The sequence below is a fragment of the Cryptotermes secundus genome, unplaced genomic scaffold, assembly GCF_002891405.2.
Source record: "Cryptotermes secundus unplaced genomic scaffold, Csec_1.0 scaffold573, whole genome shotgun sequence".
Taxonomy (NCBI): Eukaryota; Metazoa; Arthropoda; class Insecta; order Blattodea; family Kalotermitidae; genus Cryptotermes; species Cryptotermes secundus.
Window position 1 is genome coordinate 1,261,000 of NW_019738880.1, and position 20,281 is coordinate 1,281,280.

Below are 20,281 nucleotides of genomic sequence, written 5' to 3' on the forward strand. Positions count from 1 at the left end.
CAATGACCACTTCTGCATAAAGTTTTAAATCAAATCCATAAAACCAAGGCTGACGGATAATCTGTACCATGGTGCCTGGTAAATGACTCATCCACAAATATGAAATCAATTATAATTATGAATGCATCACCTGGTCAACCAATGGAAACGATGGAAAAGTTACTGGTCTAAAATTAATTTCACAGGAATAGACCTCCAGGAAATTAGGTTATATGATATCTTAGATTCTTTTACTGGTAAGAATTAAGACTGCAATCTTATGTGATGTGACATCATGCAGTCTGGCAAGTGGTTATCAATATTTCAGGGGCTCACACTGCCTCCAAGTTCAGGTTGTAGAGTCCCCCTTCCCCCCCTCTCACTACTAATTCTTCTAAATGCCATATTTCTGTCATTCCATTTCCTGATCCAAATTGTATAGGTGTAAGAAACGAAAACAATGTAATTTGTAAACCTTTATGTCTCGTTGGCACTAACTGCGCCGACAAGTACCAGTCGCTTGGTGAGTATACTTCACTTGCATACTACCACGGAGTTTAGTTTTATGTCTTTTTCAACAAGAACTGTTCTGTCCTTCAACTCTGAATCAGTAGAGTGCAAGAGCATCTGCCATATTTGGGAGACTTTACTTAACTCGTTAAGTCTCACATATTGCCACATTTATTTAACTGACAATACAGTTTGAACATGTCATTTTGAGGGAGCAACTGATTCCTGGAAAGTCAGAATACAGACAGCCAAATCATATTCACAGCTACAGTTTGCTTCAATATGCTTCTGCTGTATTGCAGCTTACTAACTTACCATTGCTAGGGAGTGCACCCGTTCGATGTAGTGATCTGGCAAGTGCAATAAGTCTGTTTTACCATCTTCATCCTAAAGACAAGCACTGCATTAGTAATGACATAAGCTGAAACAACACTACACTAAATTTTTGCTCTGATCAGTTATTTAACTGTGACTACACAGCATCAAATGGTAGATGGCTTAATGATGGACCAAAAAAGATTTGAAAGTGGTTATGGCCCAACTGAGGTACTACTGTAGCATGACATCAGGTACTGAGTAAAATTATGAAAACCACAGTCAGAATAACTGGTGTTTTGGCCAACATCTAAACTAGCAACCCTCAAATACAAACCTAGAGCATGATCACTATCCTAACCTCTTCAATTAACTAAGCCAATGTCCAAGACTATATACATATACTTGTTTAGGTATAATTTTTCAGGTTACGTTGTTTTGTTTGTAAAATACAGTCTGCTACTTTCAGAGGTGGTCACCAACTACAACTGCTGGCAAAAATAACTGTTTGGGGACACATCTGTACATTTTTTTTTTTTTTTTTACATTACACATTACACTGCATTGCATTCCATGGATCCAAAGTTAGTCAAAATGACTGTAGGATGTGGAATATGTCATATCAGTACAAAACATATGTACAGTCCCAGTGGAATTCTCACACAAGAGAAACCAAGAATACACAGTGACTACACACAAGGCTATTTAAAGGTACATAAGTTATTTTCTAGACAATAGGTATTCATCAACAGACTAGAATGAATGTGTATTTAAGTATCATTTTGATGCTATTTTAAATTGTGCCTTTTCATTCATAAGACCTTTGAGATCAGATGGCAGGCTATTAAAAATGTTGATCCCAGCATAATATGCGCTTTTCTGAAAGCATGAGAGGTTAGCAATTGGTTTATGAAGACAGTGTTTGTGTCTTGTGATAACACTGTGTACTTCCGCATTCGTCTCAAAATGTTCTGCGTTATTTGTAATGAAGTTTGTAATAAAGACTGAAGCTCAGTCCCTATGTTAAGAATCTCACGACTGATGCAGCTCAGCTGTTGCTATGGAAGAAAAATAACAGAAGGTTCCAATGGGCTGGTTATGGTTGTTGAATTACAAGTGCAAACAGGATTTCTGTGGGAATAACCTCTTTGGCAACTACATGAAAGACTGAACAACAGAGAAGAATAACATTAGGATGGAAACAATTTGTGAGAATGGTAGCTGTATGGAACTGTGTCAGGATTGTATCCATTAGTGGTGTTCGGTATTAACAGCGCTGAAGACCAGGTTTTGCTGCCAGTCAGTCAGTTCACCATGATCAAGAATCAGAGTTATGGCACAACATCTGGTAAGGTTATGAATGCTTACAGCAAACAGACAACTGAATATTATGAGAGAAGTCAACATAAAAAGCTGATAATAATCCATTCCCTCCAGGAGCGCCTCCATCACTTTGTAAGGTTATACTAACATTCCCTGTATTCCTACAGCATAACTTCAGTGGTGCCTCTGTCATTGTTTCATATGACATTCTGCATCAGAAGCAGGGAAATTTTTAGTTTCAGAAATGTCACAGTTAAACTGTCTGATGAAACCAGACACTGCTGTGCGTCAATGCTATGTGCCTGCCAAATGTCTATGCTGACCACACTTGTAGATTAATCCATACATTTGGTGTATTAGGCTTTTTCTTCCTTACAAAATTTGATGTCATGAGTCATCTCCCAGATACACTTACCTTTTTCCTACTACAGTAAATCTGCCACTTCTTTTCGGAAGGCAAACTCAACATAGCTGCCTTGTTGGGCGCTGTAAGGTCCAACTCTTCCTGCAAACACACAGAGATGCATGCATCAGATCAGAAGCACAGTCTGTCAGTCTGAAGCTCTAAAACTACGAGCATCATCAGAATTTTCTCCCTTCCTCAGCACACACCTCACATACAATGCTTGTATACCATGGACTCTGCACATCAGAATGGAAAGATGCCTGCTCACATCCACTTCAGTGGACACCATGCCTCCTATATATATATTTTTTTTTTCTCTCTCCTCTTGCTCCCACTTTGGAGCCTAGGGCTGATTTCTCAGTTTCATGATCATTTTACAGAAGGCAGGACTCCTTGGAAGGGTTATCAGCTGGTCACAAGGCCTTTATTTAAACACAGGACAACACAAACGCAGAATAAACGAATACACACACCAAACATCCATGCCTTGTGTGGGATTCAAACACACAATCCCAACTTCCAAGCGAAAGAAGACAGTACATGGATTAGACCGCTTGGCTACCTTGACCGGTGTGCCTCCTATATGCCTTGATGTTATGGTTTTTACGCATAAAAAATAGCTCTTGCTTTCTTTACCTTTAGCACGCACATGTACACTTGTGACTAACTGAAATGCTTCAATGTAAGGGGGTACAGGAATTGACTGGGGGCAAGTATCGTGTTTACTGTGTCAAAATGGGATGTCAGTCTCATCAGTATTTTACCAATGGCACATCACACAAAATATTTATCTAATTACATCAGTCTGACCTATTTTAGCCAACTTTCCTTATTCTGAATGAACAAAAGGAAGCTTATGAGGCTGCCTTGCTGTCTGTGCATCCCACCCTATTTCTTGTTAGAGGGCTTATGAGATCACCTTCCTGTCTGTCTGTGTCCCCCCATACATTTTGTTTTCTGTGAGGTCCATCACTCACTCATGGAGCTGAGCCCTTCTTGAGAAGCTGCGAATTGTGCAGCTACTCAAGAATTTCCCAGCATTTTATGGAACTCGAAGGTTCATTACCGTGTTCACAAGAGCCCTCCACTTGTCCCTATCCTGAGCCAGATCAATCCAATCCATACTATCCCATTCTATCTCTCTAATATCCATTTTTAATATTGTATATCCCACCTATGTCTTGGTCTTCCCAGTCGTCTCTTTCCTTCTGGCTTTCCCACCAATATCCAATATGCATTCCTCTTCTCCCCCATTCGTGCTACATGCCCTGCCCATCTCATCCTCCTTGACTTGCTCATTCTGTGCAGTCCGTATTGCATCAAAAGAAAGTAGGCAATCAGTCCTTCCCAGAACTTCATGTTTTTGTTTAGTATACAATTTCATGTTCCTCCAGCCCATGACAAACTTGGACGTGGAAGTTCTAATCTGTTTCATGACATCCATTGCCTCCACAGTAAGGTAAAGTTATCCCTGATCCAACCACCATGCCATAAACATGTATGGGGAAGTGGAGACGTAGTTCCACTCATACTCGTACTTCACCACAGCCTTTCTTAACATGACAGCACTTACCACCAGTTCGGCGAACTTGGCGTTGAGCTCCTCCTCCGCGGGCATCGGCTGAGTCGGAGTGAGGGCCTGTAGGGACAGGGTCCCCGTCTGATCCACCACACAGTACGTGATCTCCGGTGGCTCATCATTCTGGAACAAAAGCAGCACGGCGCGTGACACAGGTCAATCCCAACAGCTGTACATGAAGCTTGTCTCAAAGTCATGATTTCAGATATAAAGTTAACTTTAAAGTTAAATAAAACGCGTTAATTCCAGAGCCCGCAGCCTGAGCACTCCATTGACTGATGAAGTTGCAGTCAGTAATGAACTTGCTATTCATAAAGAAAAATAAGAATAGGAACCAAAACATAAATAATTAAATAGATGAAACCAAGAACAGAGGTAAATGTATCACTATACTAGTAGGTAAACAAGAAGTCCTGGGAAAAACCAATCTCCTACTTTCCTTTGACAGAACATGCACCGCACAGAAAACGACGCGTCCAAAAGTTTTCTATTGTTGCGTGTGTATTCTTTGCCGCGGGAACGTCTACCGAGCCGCTGCCTAGTAAAGAAAGGGGGGGGATACAAACACAGAGTAACGTGATCTCATATGTCTACTACTCGCCTATCAATGACAGTAACGTGTTTACCGCTGTTGCCTAGAACTGGCCGTCTCCTCTGTCTTTTGGTCGTTATAGTTAGTGTTCTGTCTTCCGTTCATCACAATTTATTAGGCAGATGTTCATGGCGGTGTCATGCCGACATAACTTTTGCTACCATTAAAGGCTGTGCGGTGCATACGGAATATTATGTACTTCGTACGCGCAGAGCCCTGGGCGGCCGCCCAATTCGCCCTGCCCTAGGTATGACACTGATCTTACTGGTGTTCACCAAAGGTGCTCTGCCCCACGAGCCCACGCGGCGGAGAAAGCCATGCCGTAGTGACTATGGGAGTGGGTCACTGAAGATGAGGGTTTCGCCCTCATACCTTGCACTGCTAGCAAGACACTTCTTCCATGGAAACGAAAGTAAAGATAATATTGGGGTCTTCACAGAGTAGGCCGCACGGTGGCCTGAGGCTGGCGCCCTCATGCAATCGGGACGTTCAGGCTTATGCGAAACCCTCCTGACTGAAGAGCCTGAGAGGACAGAGAGGAAGACAAGTGGTACAGATGCTGAAAGAATATTGCCCAAGGGACAGCCAGACTATTCGCTTACAAACTTAAGTTTAAACCATTTATGACTATCAGATTTTAAAGGGTTCTGATGATGCTCTATAACCCACAGAATTACAGGGTGTTTTAACTTTTTCAGTCGTCCTGTATTCTAAAATGTAGAAAAAACTACACTTCGGAAACCGGATCTGTTTCCATCCTCAGGTGAGGGGGGCAAAACACCCACTTAATTGGGTCCCTTAGAAATACAAATGATCGGAATTAGCTCTATCTAATGGGTCCAACTGAGCACGTGTATACCCCCCTCACCTGAGGACGGAAACAGATCCGGTTTCCGAAACGTCGTGTTTTCTATTTCCTAGAAAACTGGATGACGGAAAAATTCCAAAAACCCAGTAATTCTGTGCGTTTATGACTACGTTTCCAATCCCGAGGGCCTCAGTCCAGGGGAATAGAACCCCAAAATCAAAAACACCTGGTCCTCTAGGTCTGTGTGTGTGTGTGTGTGTGAGCTGGTATCCGCCCCCCCCACAAAAACAAACAATACATTTAACCAACAGGTTTGGCATTCTCCTGATACCGACAGATACTTCCGGGTTGATTGGCTCACCTGGAGGCAGCCACACCAGCCCTTGCGACCCCGGACGGCAGGCATTGTGGGAAGGCTGGGGCAGTGGAGGCGGGACACGGAGGCGGTCAGCTGTTGGGACAGCGCCTCCAGGCCGCCTCGCAGGTTCAGGCGTACCGGGCACGCCGGCAGCGTCTGCAACAAACAACACACATATTATGTTCGGTTTCAAGGCCGATGTGATACTGAGAATGGAGACAATTACATAAAAAGGAGTTCCGTAAGTTATGAGCTATTATGACTAGGATGACTAAATAAAGGGGCGCGACGTGGGAGAGGTGTGTAGAACGCATATGAGAGAACAGAAATGCATTAAAAATTTGTCGGAAAACCTGACGGGAAGTGCTATTTTGGAAGACATAGTCGATGTGAGGATAATATTAAAATGAATCTGAAATAAACAGCGTGAGAGCGTGTGGACTGATTCCGCTAGTACAGAATCGGGTACACTGACAAGCTCTTGTGAACACGGCAAATGAACTTGAGAGTTCCCTAAAAGGAGCGGAGACCGCCTCTGTGGTCTAATGGTCAGAGTTCCTGGCTACAAATGAAGAGGTACCGGGTTAAATTCCCGGCGCTACAAGATTTTCTAAGAATTAGTGGGTCTGGAACGGGGTCCACTCAGCCTCGTGAGGATAACTGAGGAGCTATTTCAAGGAAATAGCGGCTGCGGTCCTAGAAAACCGAGATTAACGGCCGTGGGGATCCGTTGCGCTGACCACGCGACACTCTCTATCCGCTAAAGTTGGCACTAACTTCGCCGACAAGCGGCGGTAGCTCGGTCGGTATAGTTCGCTTGCGGGCTAAAGCCACGGAGTTTTTATTTTGTTTCTAAAAGGAGCGGAATTTTGTGAGTCGCTGAGCCACTGTTAGATTCTCAAGAGGCAAGTTAGGTTCAATTATACAATTTTGTGAAGACGGACACACAGGCTTCAATAAAGACCAGCAAACAACTATCAACTTCTAGGAAAGATCCTGTATCATGCAGTCCACACTGTGACCTCCGAGGGTGAAGAACCAGTCCACGGATACCGGCCACTGCGTCACCAACCGCGCGAGTCCCACTCTAGTAGAATTCCGTCCAACAGACGCACACAACCAATGTTTCTCAACCTGTGAGGCGACAGTAGCCGCAAGTAATAACCACCAATCTCTTCCCGTACATAAAGGAAAGCGAGTGTTCTTTATACGTACATTTCCGCGCAGCTACATCGGAACCAAATCTGGTATGATGACACAGGATCTCCTTGGGCAGGGCTAAGACAGTTGAAACCGAGAATTTCATTTACATGAGCTTTGATAGGATCCGGTTAAATTGCCGAGCGCCTGGGCTGACCTCTGTAGTGTTACGCAGGAATCATTGATGACACTCAGGGTAGTCCCGATAGAAAGGACAGGAATTCTTCATGTAACTGTTGTGCATCTTGACTCATAAAACGAAAAAATATATGATGACCAGTGTTTGAGAACAGGGTGTTAAGGAGAATATTTAGACCGAAGAGAGATGAAGTGACAGGAGGTTGGAGAAAACTACATAATGTGGAGCTTCATGACTTGTACTCTTCTCCAAGTATAATTAGAATGATCAAGTCAAGGAGAATGAGGTAAGCAGGGCATGTAGCACGAATGGGGGAGACGAGGAATGAATATATGATATTTGTGGGGAAGCCAGAAGGAGAGAGATCACTGGGAAGACCAAGGCGTAGGTGCGTGGACAATATTAAAATGGATCTTAGAGAGATAGGATGGGATGGTATGGATTGGATTGATCTGGCTCAGGATAGGGACCAATGAAGGGCTCTTGTGAACACGGTACTGAACCTTCGGGTTCCATAAAATGCTGGGACATTCTTGAGTAGCTGCAGAATTGGCAGTTCCTCCAGAAGGGCTCAGCTCCATGAGTAAGTAAGTAACACTGCAGGTGAGTGTTATTCCTTCTATAAAATAGTACGCTGTAATGGAGCGTCAAGCTGTCAGGAGCTCCGCTGACACAACACAATACAGATGGGTCCAATAGAGAATGTATAACGCACCATTCCGACACCATTTTGTTTGACTGTCCTGCTATTCAAGTAGGTGGCTCTGGCATTTATGTGATAAACATCTTTCGAGGTAAATATTATGTTTTTGGACACTATCCATCGTCACAAACTTTTATATCTTATCGTCTTTTGAGACAATATCATACTACACACCGTACATTACATTTTGGTTAAACTATGTAAATATCCGTAGATAACGTCTATTAAAATGTGTATATATTTCTTAACGCCTCACACTTTGTGCCCCTCCGTGTAATAATAATTCAGCTACACGTTCCGGACGTAGACGCCATCTTCAAGCATCCACTACATTCATCAACCACTTTCTATTGAAGCTGTACACTGGCCAATGATTACGCAGTGATTATCAACAAGCCATTTTGCCTACATTGGATTAGGGTCAAGTGGTAAAATTGACTCCTAGGTACGTGCACGACTTGTAGCTGCGGAAAACATACAAAAAAAAACTCCGTGGTCTGTAGTCCGCAAGGGAACTATACCGACCGAGCGACCGCCGCTTGTCAGAGTTGGTGCCAACTTTTGCGGATAGAGAGTGTCACGTGGTCAGCGCAACGGATCCCTAAGGCCGTTAATCTCGGGTTTCTAGACCGGAGCGCTAAACATAATAAGATATAAAAGGCGATTACTGGACTCCCAGTATTGTAATGTATACAGATTACAGTGGCTGAAACTGTCAAATGTTGAGTGTGTTGTTTTGACATACATTTGTGTAGCACTGGACTACATTCCGTCGGTGTGTGTACTACTAATTATATGTATGCATATACGACTGAGGGCACGTGCTAACGTAGTTGGTTGAGGCACTATGCCACATGCTGGAGAGCCGCGGGTTCGATTCCCGATGAGGTAATTGGATTTTTCAACTGCCAGCCCTGGGGTCGGTTCAGCGTCTAACAAATGAGTATCAGGAATCTTTCTGAGGGTAAAGGGCGGCCGGCGCGTAAGGCTGACAACCTCAGCGTCATCTGCAGATAAATGGAAGAGAAGAACACATCGTCAGTCGTTTATGTTTCAACAAGTTAACTTTATTCATTCTGGCCCGTCAAGTTATGCCCATCTTCAGAAGGCACAACAAAACAAACAAAAACAAACTCCGTGACCTGTAGTCCGCAAGTGTACTATACCGACCGAGCGACCGCCACTTGTCGGCGAAGTTAGTGCCAACTTAGCGGATAGAGGGTGTCACGTGGTCAGCGCAACGGATCCCCACGGTCGTTAATCTCTCTTCTCTAGACCGGAGCCGCTATTTCCTTGAAATACCTCCTCAATTGTCCTCACGAGGCTGAGTGGACCCCGTTCCAGACCCACTACTTCTCAGAAAATCTGGTAGCGTCGGGAATTGAAACCGGGACCTCTGGATATGTAGCCAGGAACTGACCACTAGACCACAGAGGCGGTCCAGAAGGCACAACATGTTGAGGAAATGACTATTTCATAGGTTATAGTACACCAAAATCCGCGCCATAGCTCAAGCTGTTAGTCGCTGGCTTCCCACCGCGGCGGCCCGGGTTCGAGCACGGGTCTGATCAAGCGGGATTTTTGGTGGAAAAAGTGGCGCTAGGTCAGGTTTTCTCCGAGTACTTCGGTTTTCCCTGCCAAACTTCATTCCACCAAATTATCCATCATCATAATCACCCGGGGCTGGTACAATAGGCCATTCAGTGACCGCCGTGCCGAGTGGACCCAGCTGAACTCCACCCTCCAACTATACCAATTAAATAAAAATTATAGTACATCAAAGTTGAATTAAATTTTTACATGAAAATTTTAATTTTTTTTTTTCCTGTGGCGCTACAGCCCCAATTGGGGCCTAGGCCTACCTCCATGAAACTCTCCGTTTCACTTCGGTTTACTAGATCTTACACAGACGGTAGGACTCCTTGGGCGAGTGATCAGCTCGTCGCAAGGCCTCTACCTGTAGACAAACACAGAAAAACGCACACAAACATCCATGCCCTGAGTGGGATTCGAACCCACGATCCCGGCTTCCGAGCGAGCGAAGACAGTGCATGCCTTAGACCGCTCGGCTACCGTGACCGGCTTAAATAAAATATAGTTGAGTTAAAAATTTTATAAATTGAGTCACATTGGACGGTGTTGTCAAATCATTCTACAACGCTTATATGTATTTCGATTCACTGAAACATAAATTTCCTGTGCATCTGTAGAAGAAAATGACACCTACTTAAAGAAGGGCAATAAATAATACCCCGTCACTTGACGGGACTGGCAGCGAACGTGCTGCCGGGTGCCGGGAAGGTCACTAGCAGAGATGCCCCCACGCCAGCTGACACACATCCCCACAACGGCCACGTTCCCTCGAGTCACGTGCAGACCGGTTTCAGCCGGCTGGGCTTATTTCAAGGTGAAACAACACCACGAGAACTGAGTTCAGATACTCGGCAGCGTTTTCTTCTGTCCCCCCCCCTCCACCCCCCCCCACCCTAGGCTTTCACTCATTTGCAAGACCAACTTCACAAAACACTGTGACCAGGCCCACGTAAAGAGGTTAAAACATTCCACGGGTCTGAGTCCTCGACAAACTTGACAGCTGTCCAACTATTCAAGCTATTCCCACAATTTTATGAAGCCCGAAAGTTCATTATCGCGCGCACAAGGACCTGCCACTGGTCCCTGTCCTAAGCCAGATCAATCCAGTCCATACCACCGCATCCTATTACTCTAAGACCCTATTTAATATCTTTCCATCTACGTCTATATCTGCCTAGTGAGCTATTTCCGCCCAGCTTTCACACCAAAACCCTGTACGCATTCCTCTTCTCACACGCATGCTACATGCCATGCCCGTCTCATCTGTGTTTACTTTATCATTTTAATTACGTCTGGGAAAAGTCAAAGTTATGCAATTCACTATCAAGCAGGTTTCTCCAGCCTCCCATTATTTCATCCCTCTTCGGTCCAAATATTCCCCTCAGCACGGGTGTTCTCAAACACCCTCGCAGTGTACGTTCTTCCATTAACGTCAGAAACAAAATTTCACATCCATACAAAACTAAAGACGAAATTACAATTTTGTAACTCTCATAAATATTGGGCCAAATTAATCTTTCATTTTATATATAATCAGGTCCAATTTGTTCACGTCCCCAGACACATCTCACAGTGTTCATACATGATAGATCCCATAACAATTCCTGTTTCGGGCACTAGTGTCAGCAAAGTGTGGTTCGCGAGCCGTAGGCGGCACTTTTCACCAGTAGGTTAAATGCTAGCAATCTTCCGCCTGGAACGTCTGGCCACAAACCATCCATGACACGTCAGTTTTTATTTCCTTGTTCCAAATAGAATTAACGAGTTCTTGGATCTCAGACCGCAATATTTCACCTCCTGCTTGAATCAGTTCTGCCAGAATTTGATCACTACCTGGCGATTTACAACTGTTTTCCAACTTTGTATTATTTGAAAAGGTATAGACTTGCCAAGCCGAGTTATGATTTTCGTGAACGTGGCCACTCAAAGTCACTTTCCACACGGCTGTTACATAAGCTGAAACCAGACTCGCAGGAAGACGTTACTTCCTGGACATCAGTCGCCGTTAAACCGCAGAGTTAGATGGGCACCACAGTCAGTTCCTCTTCCACAGTGAAAGTCTCGATGCACTGACAGTTTCGGACGTCGGCTTCTGTCTGCACACATACAGGCGGACATTTCTGCCAAGCCAGATTTACCCCGAAAATCCTCCAAATTACATCCGCGCACTTACTGCACGCGTCTTCAGTTCAAGCCTCTTTGGGCAACTATTTCATGAAGACTCTGCAAGAAGTTCAGATTTTTACGATCGAGATGACATACGCGACCGCGTCTGTGGTCTAGTGGGCAAGGTTCCTGGCTACAGATCCAGAGGTCCCGGGTTCGATTCCCGGCGCAACCAGATTTTCTGAGTAGTAGTGGGTCTGGAGCGGGGTCTACTCAGCCTCGCGAGGATTACTGAGGAGCTATTTGAAGGAAATAGCGGCTCCGGTATAGAAACCCGAAATTAACGGCCATAGGGATTCATTGCACTGACCACGCGACACCCTCTATCCGCTAAAGTTAGCACTAACTTCGACGAGCGGCGGTCGCTCGGTCGGTATAGTTCCCTTGCGGACTACAGGCCACGGAGTTTTTAGTTTTAGATGATATAAGTACAGTCCTAACCCCTTCTGCTTTTGTCCAATAACCCTCCCTCCCCATAAAGTACAAATTACGTAACAGGAACAAGTTGAACTTTTTGTGACATGAGTTTTTAAAGCGCTATTTTATTTCATTTGATGCCGGTGCCTTTAAAGCCACTCAATTAGTGTTTTGCTTAAATTTACTTCGTTTTCTTAGTTTTAATAATGGCGTGGCATGAAATGGGTTTCCAGGAACGGAACTACAATTTGTAACATGACGATTGTGGGAAATACAGTTTCAAATTATGACGGCTCTTCACGAACCAGTTTACTTGTAGGTCGTAAGTTGGGGGGTCGCCTGTTCACACATTTTGGGGGCTAGTTTTGTCTGTTTTCTGGTCAGTGGAAAGGGTATCCACTGTAACAGCGAACCCTTGAAACATCGAGTGTATTTGTAAAATCTGTACATTGCAGTGTCCAAAATCTTCTCATATTCCGTACTGCTATAACTACAACTGCAAGGCTCCGGACCAGAGAGCGCCGTGACAGCAGGCAACCGGTGTTTACTGTATAGCCCAAGATAATGGCTGAGAGGTGGCGAGAACAGTGTTTTACTCCGCAGTCTCATTTTCGCCTTCCGAGCACTGGTCTTCCACGTCAGTGACTGACCTGCCCAGATGCATGTACCTTTTGGCGTGATCACAACTACAAGTTGTCAGTCAGTACAGCGACGGGCTATGTGCTGGACGTCCGACATTCAATTCCCGGAAGCAAGAGATTTTTCTCTACTCCACCGGCCAGACCAGCTCTGGGGTTCACCCAGTCTCCTATCCGAAGGGTAAGGGGGAAAGCAGCCGGGACGTGAAGCTGACCACTAACCTCCATCTAGTGCCGGGGTCCAGAATGACGGAGCTATACCTATACTCCCCGAAGCGTCTTTATGGCGTGGTGCTTAATAATAAGCGCGGGGAGAACTTTACCGAAACATTACACATATTATTTTCGCAATGTCTGCGTGTCCGTCTACAAAAATGGCACTCGAGACCGCTGAACGAATTTTCATGAAATCTTTCATCGAGAAATTTCACTAAAATATATTATCAAATTCCAATTATGGTTACAATCGGACAATGGTGGGCTTTACACTTGTATTTCCGCGTTCATCTCCAGTATAACTAGCCAAACGCAAGTAGATTCTAAAAACCTTCGCTGCAACAACAAATTTATGTGGGAGTGACTGCAGAAAACAAAACCAGAAGAGCAGCTGCTGAAATAAGATGTATGAGTACGCAAGAGTCGGCAAAGTTAGTGCCAATTTTAGCGGACAGAGGGTGTCCGTGGTCAGTGCAACGAATCCCCACGGCCGTTAATTTCGGTTTTCTAGACCGGAGCCGCTATTCCCTTGAAATAGCTCCTCAATTATCTTCACGAGGGTGAGTGGACCCCGTTCCAGACCCACTACTTCTCAGAAAATCTGTTAGCGCCGGGAATCGAACTCGGGACCTCTGGATCTGTAACCAGGAACTCTGAGCAGTAGACCACAGAGGAGGTCGGGACTTTACCTTAACAAAAAAAAATACAGTTACGAAATACTGCAGGGCGGAGGATTCTTTGCAGCAGCAACAAATGAACAGCAATAAACACGTTCTAGAATGTGAGTGCAAGGCACAAAGGAATGTTAATGAACCAGTAAGGTCAGCCGACTGTAACCCCGCCTGCATTAACATTGCTTTATCAATCGTAACACTGATCACGTTTTAACTCGCCTTATACGGACACTGACGCGGAGCTATGGGCAGTACGTAGTGACAGACGTTAGAGCAGGACGGTCCGGTAACTTGCGTCTTCAAGGAGGGCAACTTCAGTTGGTGCCACTTGTGACCGCGATTAGATATTATAAAGGCCAACTCGATGACTACACCGCACATGCTGGATTTTGGTACGGCTAAGATGGATCTTAGGGGAATGGGGCCACGCGACACCCTCTATCCGCTAAAGTTGGCACTAACTTCGCCGACAAGCGGCGGTCGCTCGGTCGGTATACTTCGCATGAGGACCAAAACCACGGAGTTCTTTTCTTTTCTTCTTTTTTTTTTTTTTTTGCTATATCTCACGGTACTTCAACGCAGTTTGCTATTAAACGTAGCCTTGTATACTGCAATAAGCTTACTAAGGTTTAATTTAAACATATTTGGAACAGCGAAACTGGTTTCAATGGGCAGGCTGTACCGAATTCGGCAATCAAACTGTACAACACTTTCTTCTTGATTCTCTTGAAGTCTATAAACTGCTGACGTCCTGTCCAGTCTTCCCCAGCGTCTCATGAGTGCCAAAAATATGGACACCAGCTGAACTGCTATGTCTTAAGCCATCATTGATGACCCCTGCATGTAGAGTTAACCTTGAGAGAAAAATGTTGAATAACCTTCTGTCGTCTGCCGTTGGCAACACTGATAATTACTGCAGCCGGTTTTGTCTCCTCAACTATAAACAGGCACAAACGCTGCTGAATGACTTTCAAGTTCTACCGCACGTCATATGGTTTTCTCAATTCCTTCAGGCAAAACTTCCATCAAGGTATCGCCGCTTCTTCCAAATCCTTTCCAATTAAAGATTCGACAAGAGCCGGGATAGCTCAGTCGGTACAGCGACTGGCCACGGGCTGGACGACCGAGGGGTCGGAGTTCGAGTCCCGGTAGGGTCAACAATTTTCACTTCTTCATGTCGTCCAGACCGGCTCTGGGGTCCACCCAACCTCCTATCCAATGGGTACCGGGGGTTCTTTCTCTGGGGGTAAAGCGCCCGGGGCGTGAAGGTGACCACTCACCTCCAACAAGTGCCGAGGTCAAGCAAATGTGGATCTATACATCCACTCCCTCATACGCCTTCATGGTGTAATGCTTAATTTGTTGAGCATATGGACAACTTTACCTTTTGCCAAACATACTACTATTCGACACTACACAGTGTGGAACACCGACAGCGTCACTAAATGAACCAAGGACAAGTAATTTCGAGATGCTCTCACACCTTGAACCCACTTTACGTGAAGGCCATATCCAACTCTAAAACAACCAACCGGGTATTACCAAAATCAGAAGGCTTAACTCCACTGTTTGCTGCAACACTGCCAAAACAAACTCCGTGGCTTTAGTATGAAAGCGAACTATACCGACCGAGCGACCGCCACTTGTCGGCGAAGTTAGTGCCAACTTTAGCGGATAGAGAGTGTCGCGTGGTCAGCGCAACAGATCCCCACGGACGTTAATCTCGGTTTTCTAGACCGCAGCCGCTATTTCCTTGAAACAGCTCCTCAATTATCCTTACGAGGCTTAGTGGACCCCGTTCCAGACCCATTTCTTCTCAGAAAATCTTGTAGCGCCGGGAATCAAACTCGAGATCTCTGGGCCTGTAGCCAGAACTGTGACCACTAGACCACAGAGGCAGTCCTGTCCTGTCGTATAACCGACTCCAAAGCACTGCAGGTAGTGACAAAGGAACACTGTGGATAGCAAACGTAGCAATTGGGGGTAGAGGGAATGGTCACCATCGCGGCGAAACCATCACAAAGCTAAATGGAAGTCGCCACAAGCCGGGACGGAGAAGACCAGTTCTTCTGTGACAACTGCTGGTACAAGGCGAGTGATACCTTCTGTGATGTGACACCGTGTGGTCCAGCAGTTCACCGACGTTTCGGAGGAAAGTACTTCCTCCACGTTTAGGGCCGAAGAGGAAGCCAAGCAGGCAGCACATCTCCTTGCCGTCTATCTGGCTTAATCTGAACTTCTGCTTTCGCTTTCCGATCTTAATTTTGTACGCATGCGTGAGCACCGAGATGAGGACCCTAATATATCATTTCTGTTCCGCCACCCACCCAATACGCCGAGAAGTGCAGGAGCTGGTGATAACAGGACGTTTTTACCACAGCCACGAAACGTCCTTAACCCCTCATTTAATGTTGTTCAGCTTCACGTAAGTGAAGTTCCCTCTTCCAAAATATTTTCTCGCAACTTCTCATCCTGCGAACACAAACCAACAAAGATTTGTCTGGAACAAAAGAGCCCCGACTCGAGGTTGGAACGCAAAACTGCAAAGTGATGCAGCTGTCGGTTTCATGGAAACCATTTCTCAATCTGAGGAAACCGAACTATAAAGGCCAGACAAGACCCAGTAAAGCGTCGCGTCAGCTTTCTGTGTTCCAAGGTTGGCTGATTGGTTCTGTGAAGCAGAGACTTGCTCAGCGTGAGACAGCCGTCACTTCATTTAGGTAATCGGAAAGCAAACCGGACCACCTGGGACAGTACAAGAAGATAAACACATAGAAAACCAATTTCATTTCTTGTCCAGTCATCAAATTTTAATTAAAGACAGTGGAATATGATCTCCGGTCAAGAAAACCGAAATTAACGGCCGTGGGGATCCATTGCGCTGACCACGCGACACCCTCTATCCACTAAAGTTGGCACTAACTTCGCCGACAAGCGGCGGTCGCTCGGTCGGAATAGTTCCCTTGCGGACTAAAGCCACGGAGTTTGTTTGGAATACGATCGGAGGGACGTGCATCCCGTAGAAGAGAAATGAGAAACGCATACAGAACTGTGCTTGTAGAAACCTTAAGTGATAGAAGTTAGGAAGCTGGCATAAATGGGACATTACAAGAAACTGGACTCAAAACTGGCTCACAGTCATGAGCAAGAACTTTTGGGTTCCACAAAAAGGCAATCTCTTTACCAGATGAGCAACTACCAGATTCAAGAAAGGTGTTAATCTGTGTGGTAGCCTATAAATAATGTTTACAGAATAAGAGGGAACACACTGCGCCTCCATTGAAGTAACCATCCGGCTAATGCTCTTTGGGGAAAACAATGGCCGCTCTCCACTCAGCTCTGTGATCCTCTAAGGACCTTGGCCTCCTTTCCGACAGATGCAAACTCTGCCTTTAGCATCCTTCACTTTCTTTCCGATTTCATGAACTACTGCAGCGGCAACGCTGCACAGTTCTGCAAGCGCAGGTTCAGTTCCCGTGAAGCTCCTGTCTTGAACAAATTGCAATGCACGACTTCGCGGGCAACACCAGCGCTCCTGATGGTGAAAAGCGGCATACACGACTTGTTACTTTCTTTCGTCCTTCGATTGTTTAACCACATTCAGCCAACTCCATGGGTTATGCAGCGTTGAGAGGAATAATGTGGGACTTGGAGCCCGTCAGCTATACTGCGATGGAGTAATGCAGCGATGACAAAAAACACGAATTGTGTCAGCACAACTGGTCCCACGTACGAAGAACCAAAATAGGCGCTTCCCAAGGGTGCTGACCGCCCGTCGGTACCGTCTGGGACGGCTGTGGGAGGGGCTGCAGTGGTTAGAAGTAGTGGGTTGAGACAGAAACTGTGAAATTTCCATTCTGTGAATTAATGAAATGTATAATTAGAAAAAAAAATAATTTCCTACCAACAGGAAATCAAAATTCCCAGCAATCTGTCTCAAGCCACTACTTCTAACCCTCTATGTCTTCACTTTCATAATTCCCTTATCGGAAGAATGGGGAAAGCCTCGCAACCTTGCTCCCCCCCTCCGAAGAGTCTCCCATTTCTCCATTAATGACTTTTCATTGTCACCTACTCTTCTGCTATAATTTATACTGTAACGGATTTGCTCAAAGCGTTTCTAGGCGACGGCTCGGTAAACACATTCCAACGTGCAACAATGGATGAAGTGTCTCAGTGAGGAATGTTATGTGGCTCGTTGCTAGGGAACAGTCAGCGCGCCAACAAACTCGCTGGCTAAGAATCACGTGATATGTTTTCTGTGTTGTTCGTGAGGAGCCTATATAACGATGACATGTTGTAGCAGTTCATTGCAGTGTAATTAAGAGTCCAGGAGAGTTTTTTGTTTAGTTCCGAGGTTCCAGGGTGAGTGAACAAGAAATTGCAAGAAGACTTCATGGTGATCTGAAGTGCTAGTTTCTGTGTTGAGATCCGTTGCCAGGAGACGACTAGTGAAGACGGAGATCCTAGTGCGTGTGCAACGGTGAACTGAAAATTGTGTAAATCAGCGATAGCGCTGTATTAATTGCAATTAAGAGAGACTGTAACCGAAGTGCCAATAAATCCTAATATCCGAACTAGAACCCGTTAATTTCGTCACGCGTACCACCCTACACGTGACAATACTTTCTCTCACACAGCAGATGTAAAAGACACGTGTTTTCTTTAGTAATGTTATGACGTCATTAGCTGGAGTATACAGATCTGGAGGCAGGATAAGAGATAAATTACGAATTCGGAGAAAGCGGTCGTGGCCTAATCTAGGTACTACTCAGGCATTCTCAAAAAGAGAAGAAAACACAGATAAACCTTAATCACGATGCCTGTGTCCTGGGCGAAAATGGAAATAAGTACCTCCCTTATACGAGTCTAGTTCGTTACCGTTTCGCCAACCCGCTCGGCTGCATGAAGTAACGTGTCAGGCGGTTCAGGGATCATAACTTCGCGTAGACACCGGACATTACCTAACTTGTGACGAGCGAAACACATGGAATCAACTGCAATTAATTCCGTCTTCGCCATCCATATTGTGGGTGTGGGGAGTCCAGATTCCGGAACTATGATTATTACTTGGTCGACCCAGCAACACAAACACGCGCTTCGAATCCACGGTTCAACATCTCCGGGCACTATGAACCACACACACTGAACTTCTGTGATTAAAAAGGAGCGCGGTAACGTAATATGGGCGGGAAGAAATCCGATCAGCCAAATCCTGCTCCTCACCATTTCATGTACTAGTACCCAGCTCATTGGAATCGAATTGTAAATAAATAAATTACGTATTATGTACTTTTCCGGGGAAAAGGGGGTTGCAGCATGAAACTTACCATGAAGTGCTGATGTTAGGAATGCATGGAGCTACACAGTACCTCATGGTGTGGTGCCTAATGAGGCATAGGAAGTGGACATTACGACAGTGCCACTACCTCATACTGTGAAGGGCCGAGTGACTTCACCACAGCCAACAGTGAACTGGAAAGGATATGAAAGGAAGAGGCCGTGGTACTCTCCTGGAGGAAAGACGAAAATCAAGAGATACCTCTGTCAGAACAGTCGGTGTCCCGGCAGAGGTTCGAACCGACCATATCTCGAATACAGGGCCCTGAAAGGTACTCAGTTCATGGAACCCGAAGGTTCCTTGGCGCATGCGCAGAATTCCGCCACTTCACTCTATCCTACGTCAGATGAACCCAGTCCAATGCTGTACAATATCCATATTAATATTATCATTCCACCTCTACATGAGTGTGAGCCGGGTATACCCAACACGGTCTCTTACTGTCGCGGTGTTCTGAACACTTTTCACCTCAATGCATGCTACATTCCTCCCGATCCTGCTCGTTTTAATTACTCTATAAATATTTTGCAAGAACGTGAATACGAAAAGCAAGATGGCACAACTGTGCACTCCAGACTGGAGAAATCCTTTTTCCATGTCAACAGGTAGCTCTGCTACTGGGCGCGATTGCACTGAACTGACGAAGCTGTTTCTGCTACAGAAGTCACATAAAACGAAACAGAATGTCAAGGTTCTCACGGCAGATGTGACGTCGTGAAGTCTGGTAGGTCGTTACCGACGTTTCAGAGGGACCTAGTGCCGCCTCTTCTGGGTGTCACATGTCACATCAAAACGACTTCCTAACAACATAACAATTGCGTAAAATATGGAAGCGTTTGTTGCGTGTTTGAAGACTCCATTCCAGTATCGATCAGAACTAACGGAACGAAACTACGAACATCTTCAGCCGCGATTGCTGAGCTCAGGGCCGATCCCCGAACTTCTCGACTGAGAAACAGCGGTGTTCGGCGAAGCTCACTGACACAGTGCACAGCCATAAAGTAAAACACGTACCAGATAGATCTTGCCCATGATGACAGACTCAGGCAAACCGCAAACAGAACGCAGTTTTCTCACAGCTCACATGCGAAACACAACTACCACATGTCGCAGCCATACTGCCAACTCCTTCAAGAGACCGGCAGGTGAAAGCGGCTAAAGCGCCACTATCGCGAAACGGCGACCAGGTGAACTAACCATTGACCTACATGTTCCGTAAGAATACAGCGTGATTATTTCTAACATACCCAATGTATCACCTCGGTACACCTGCTAAGATATTTGGGCGTTCTAGCAAACAGGTTGCACAGAAAGGTAATGGAGC

The 20,281-nt window shown here is 45.4% G+C and overlaps 1 protein-coding gene across 1 annotated transcript in view; it reads right to left on the reverse strand.

Moving 5' to 3' along the window:
* LOC111871209 (disheveled-associated activator of morphogenesis 1) overlaps nucleotides 1-20,064 on the reverse strand; it is a 47,956-nt gene extending 27,892 nt beyond the window's left edge. Inside the window, exons 1-5 of the mRNA XM_023864130.2 lie at nucleotides 19,972-20,064; nucleotides 5,874-6,026; nucleotides 4,107-4,235; nucleotides 2,543-2,632; nucleotides 805-876 (exon numbers count right to left, since the gene is read on the reverse strand). Coding sequence (XP_023719898.1) covers nucleotides 805-876; nucleotides 2,543-2,632; nucleotides 4,107-4,235; nucleotides 5,874-6,026; nucleotides 19,972-19,989 — 462 coding nt within the window. The 5' untranslated portion in view covers nucleotides 19,990-20,064. The remainder of the gene's footprint in view (nucleotides 1-804; nucleotides 877-2,542; nucleotides 2,633-4,106; nucleotides 4,236-5,873; nucleotides 6,027-19,971) is intronic.
* Between the last annotated feature and the right edge of the window lie 217 nt (nucleotides 20,065-20,281).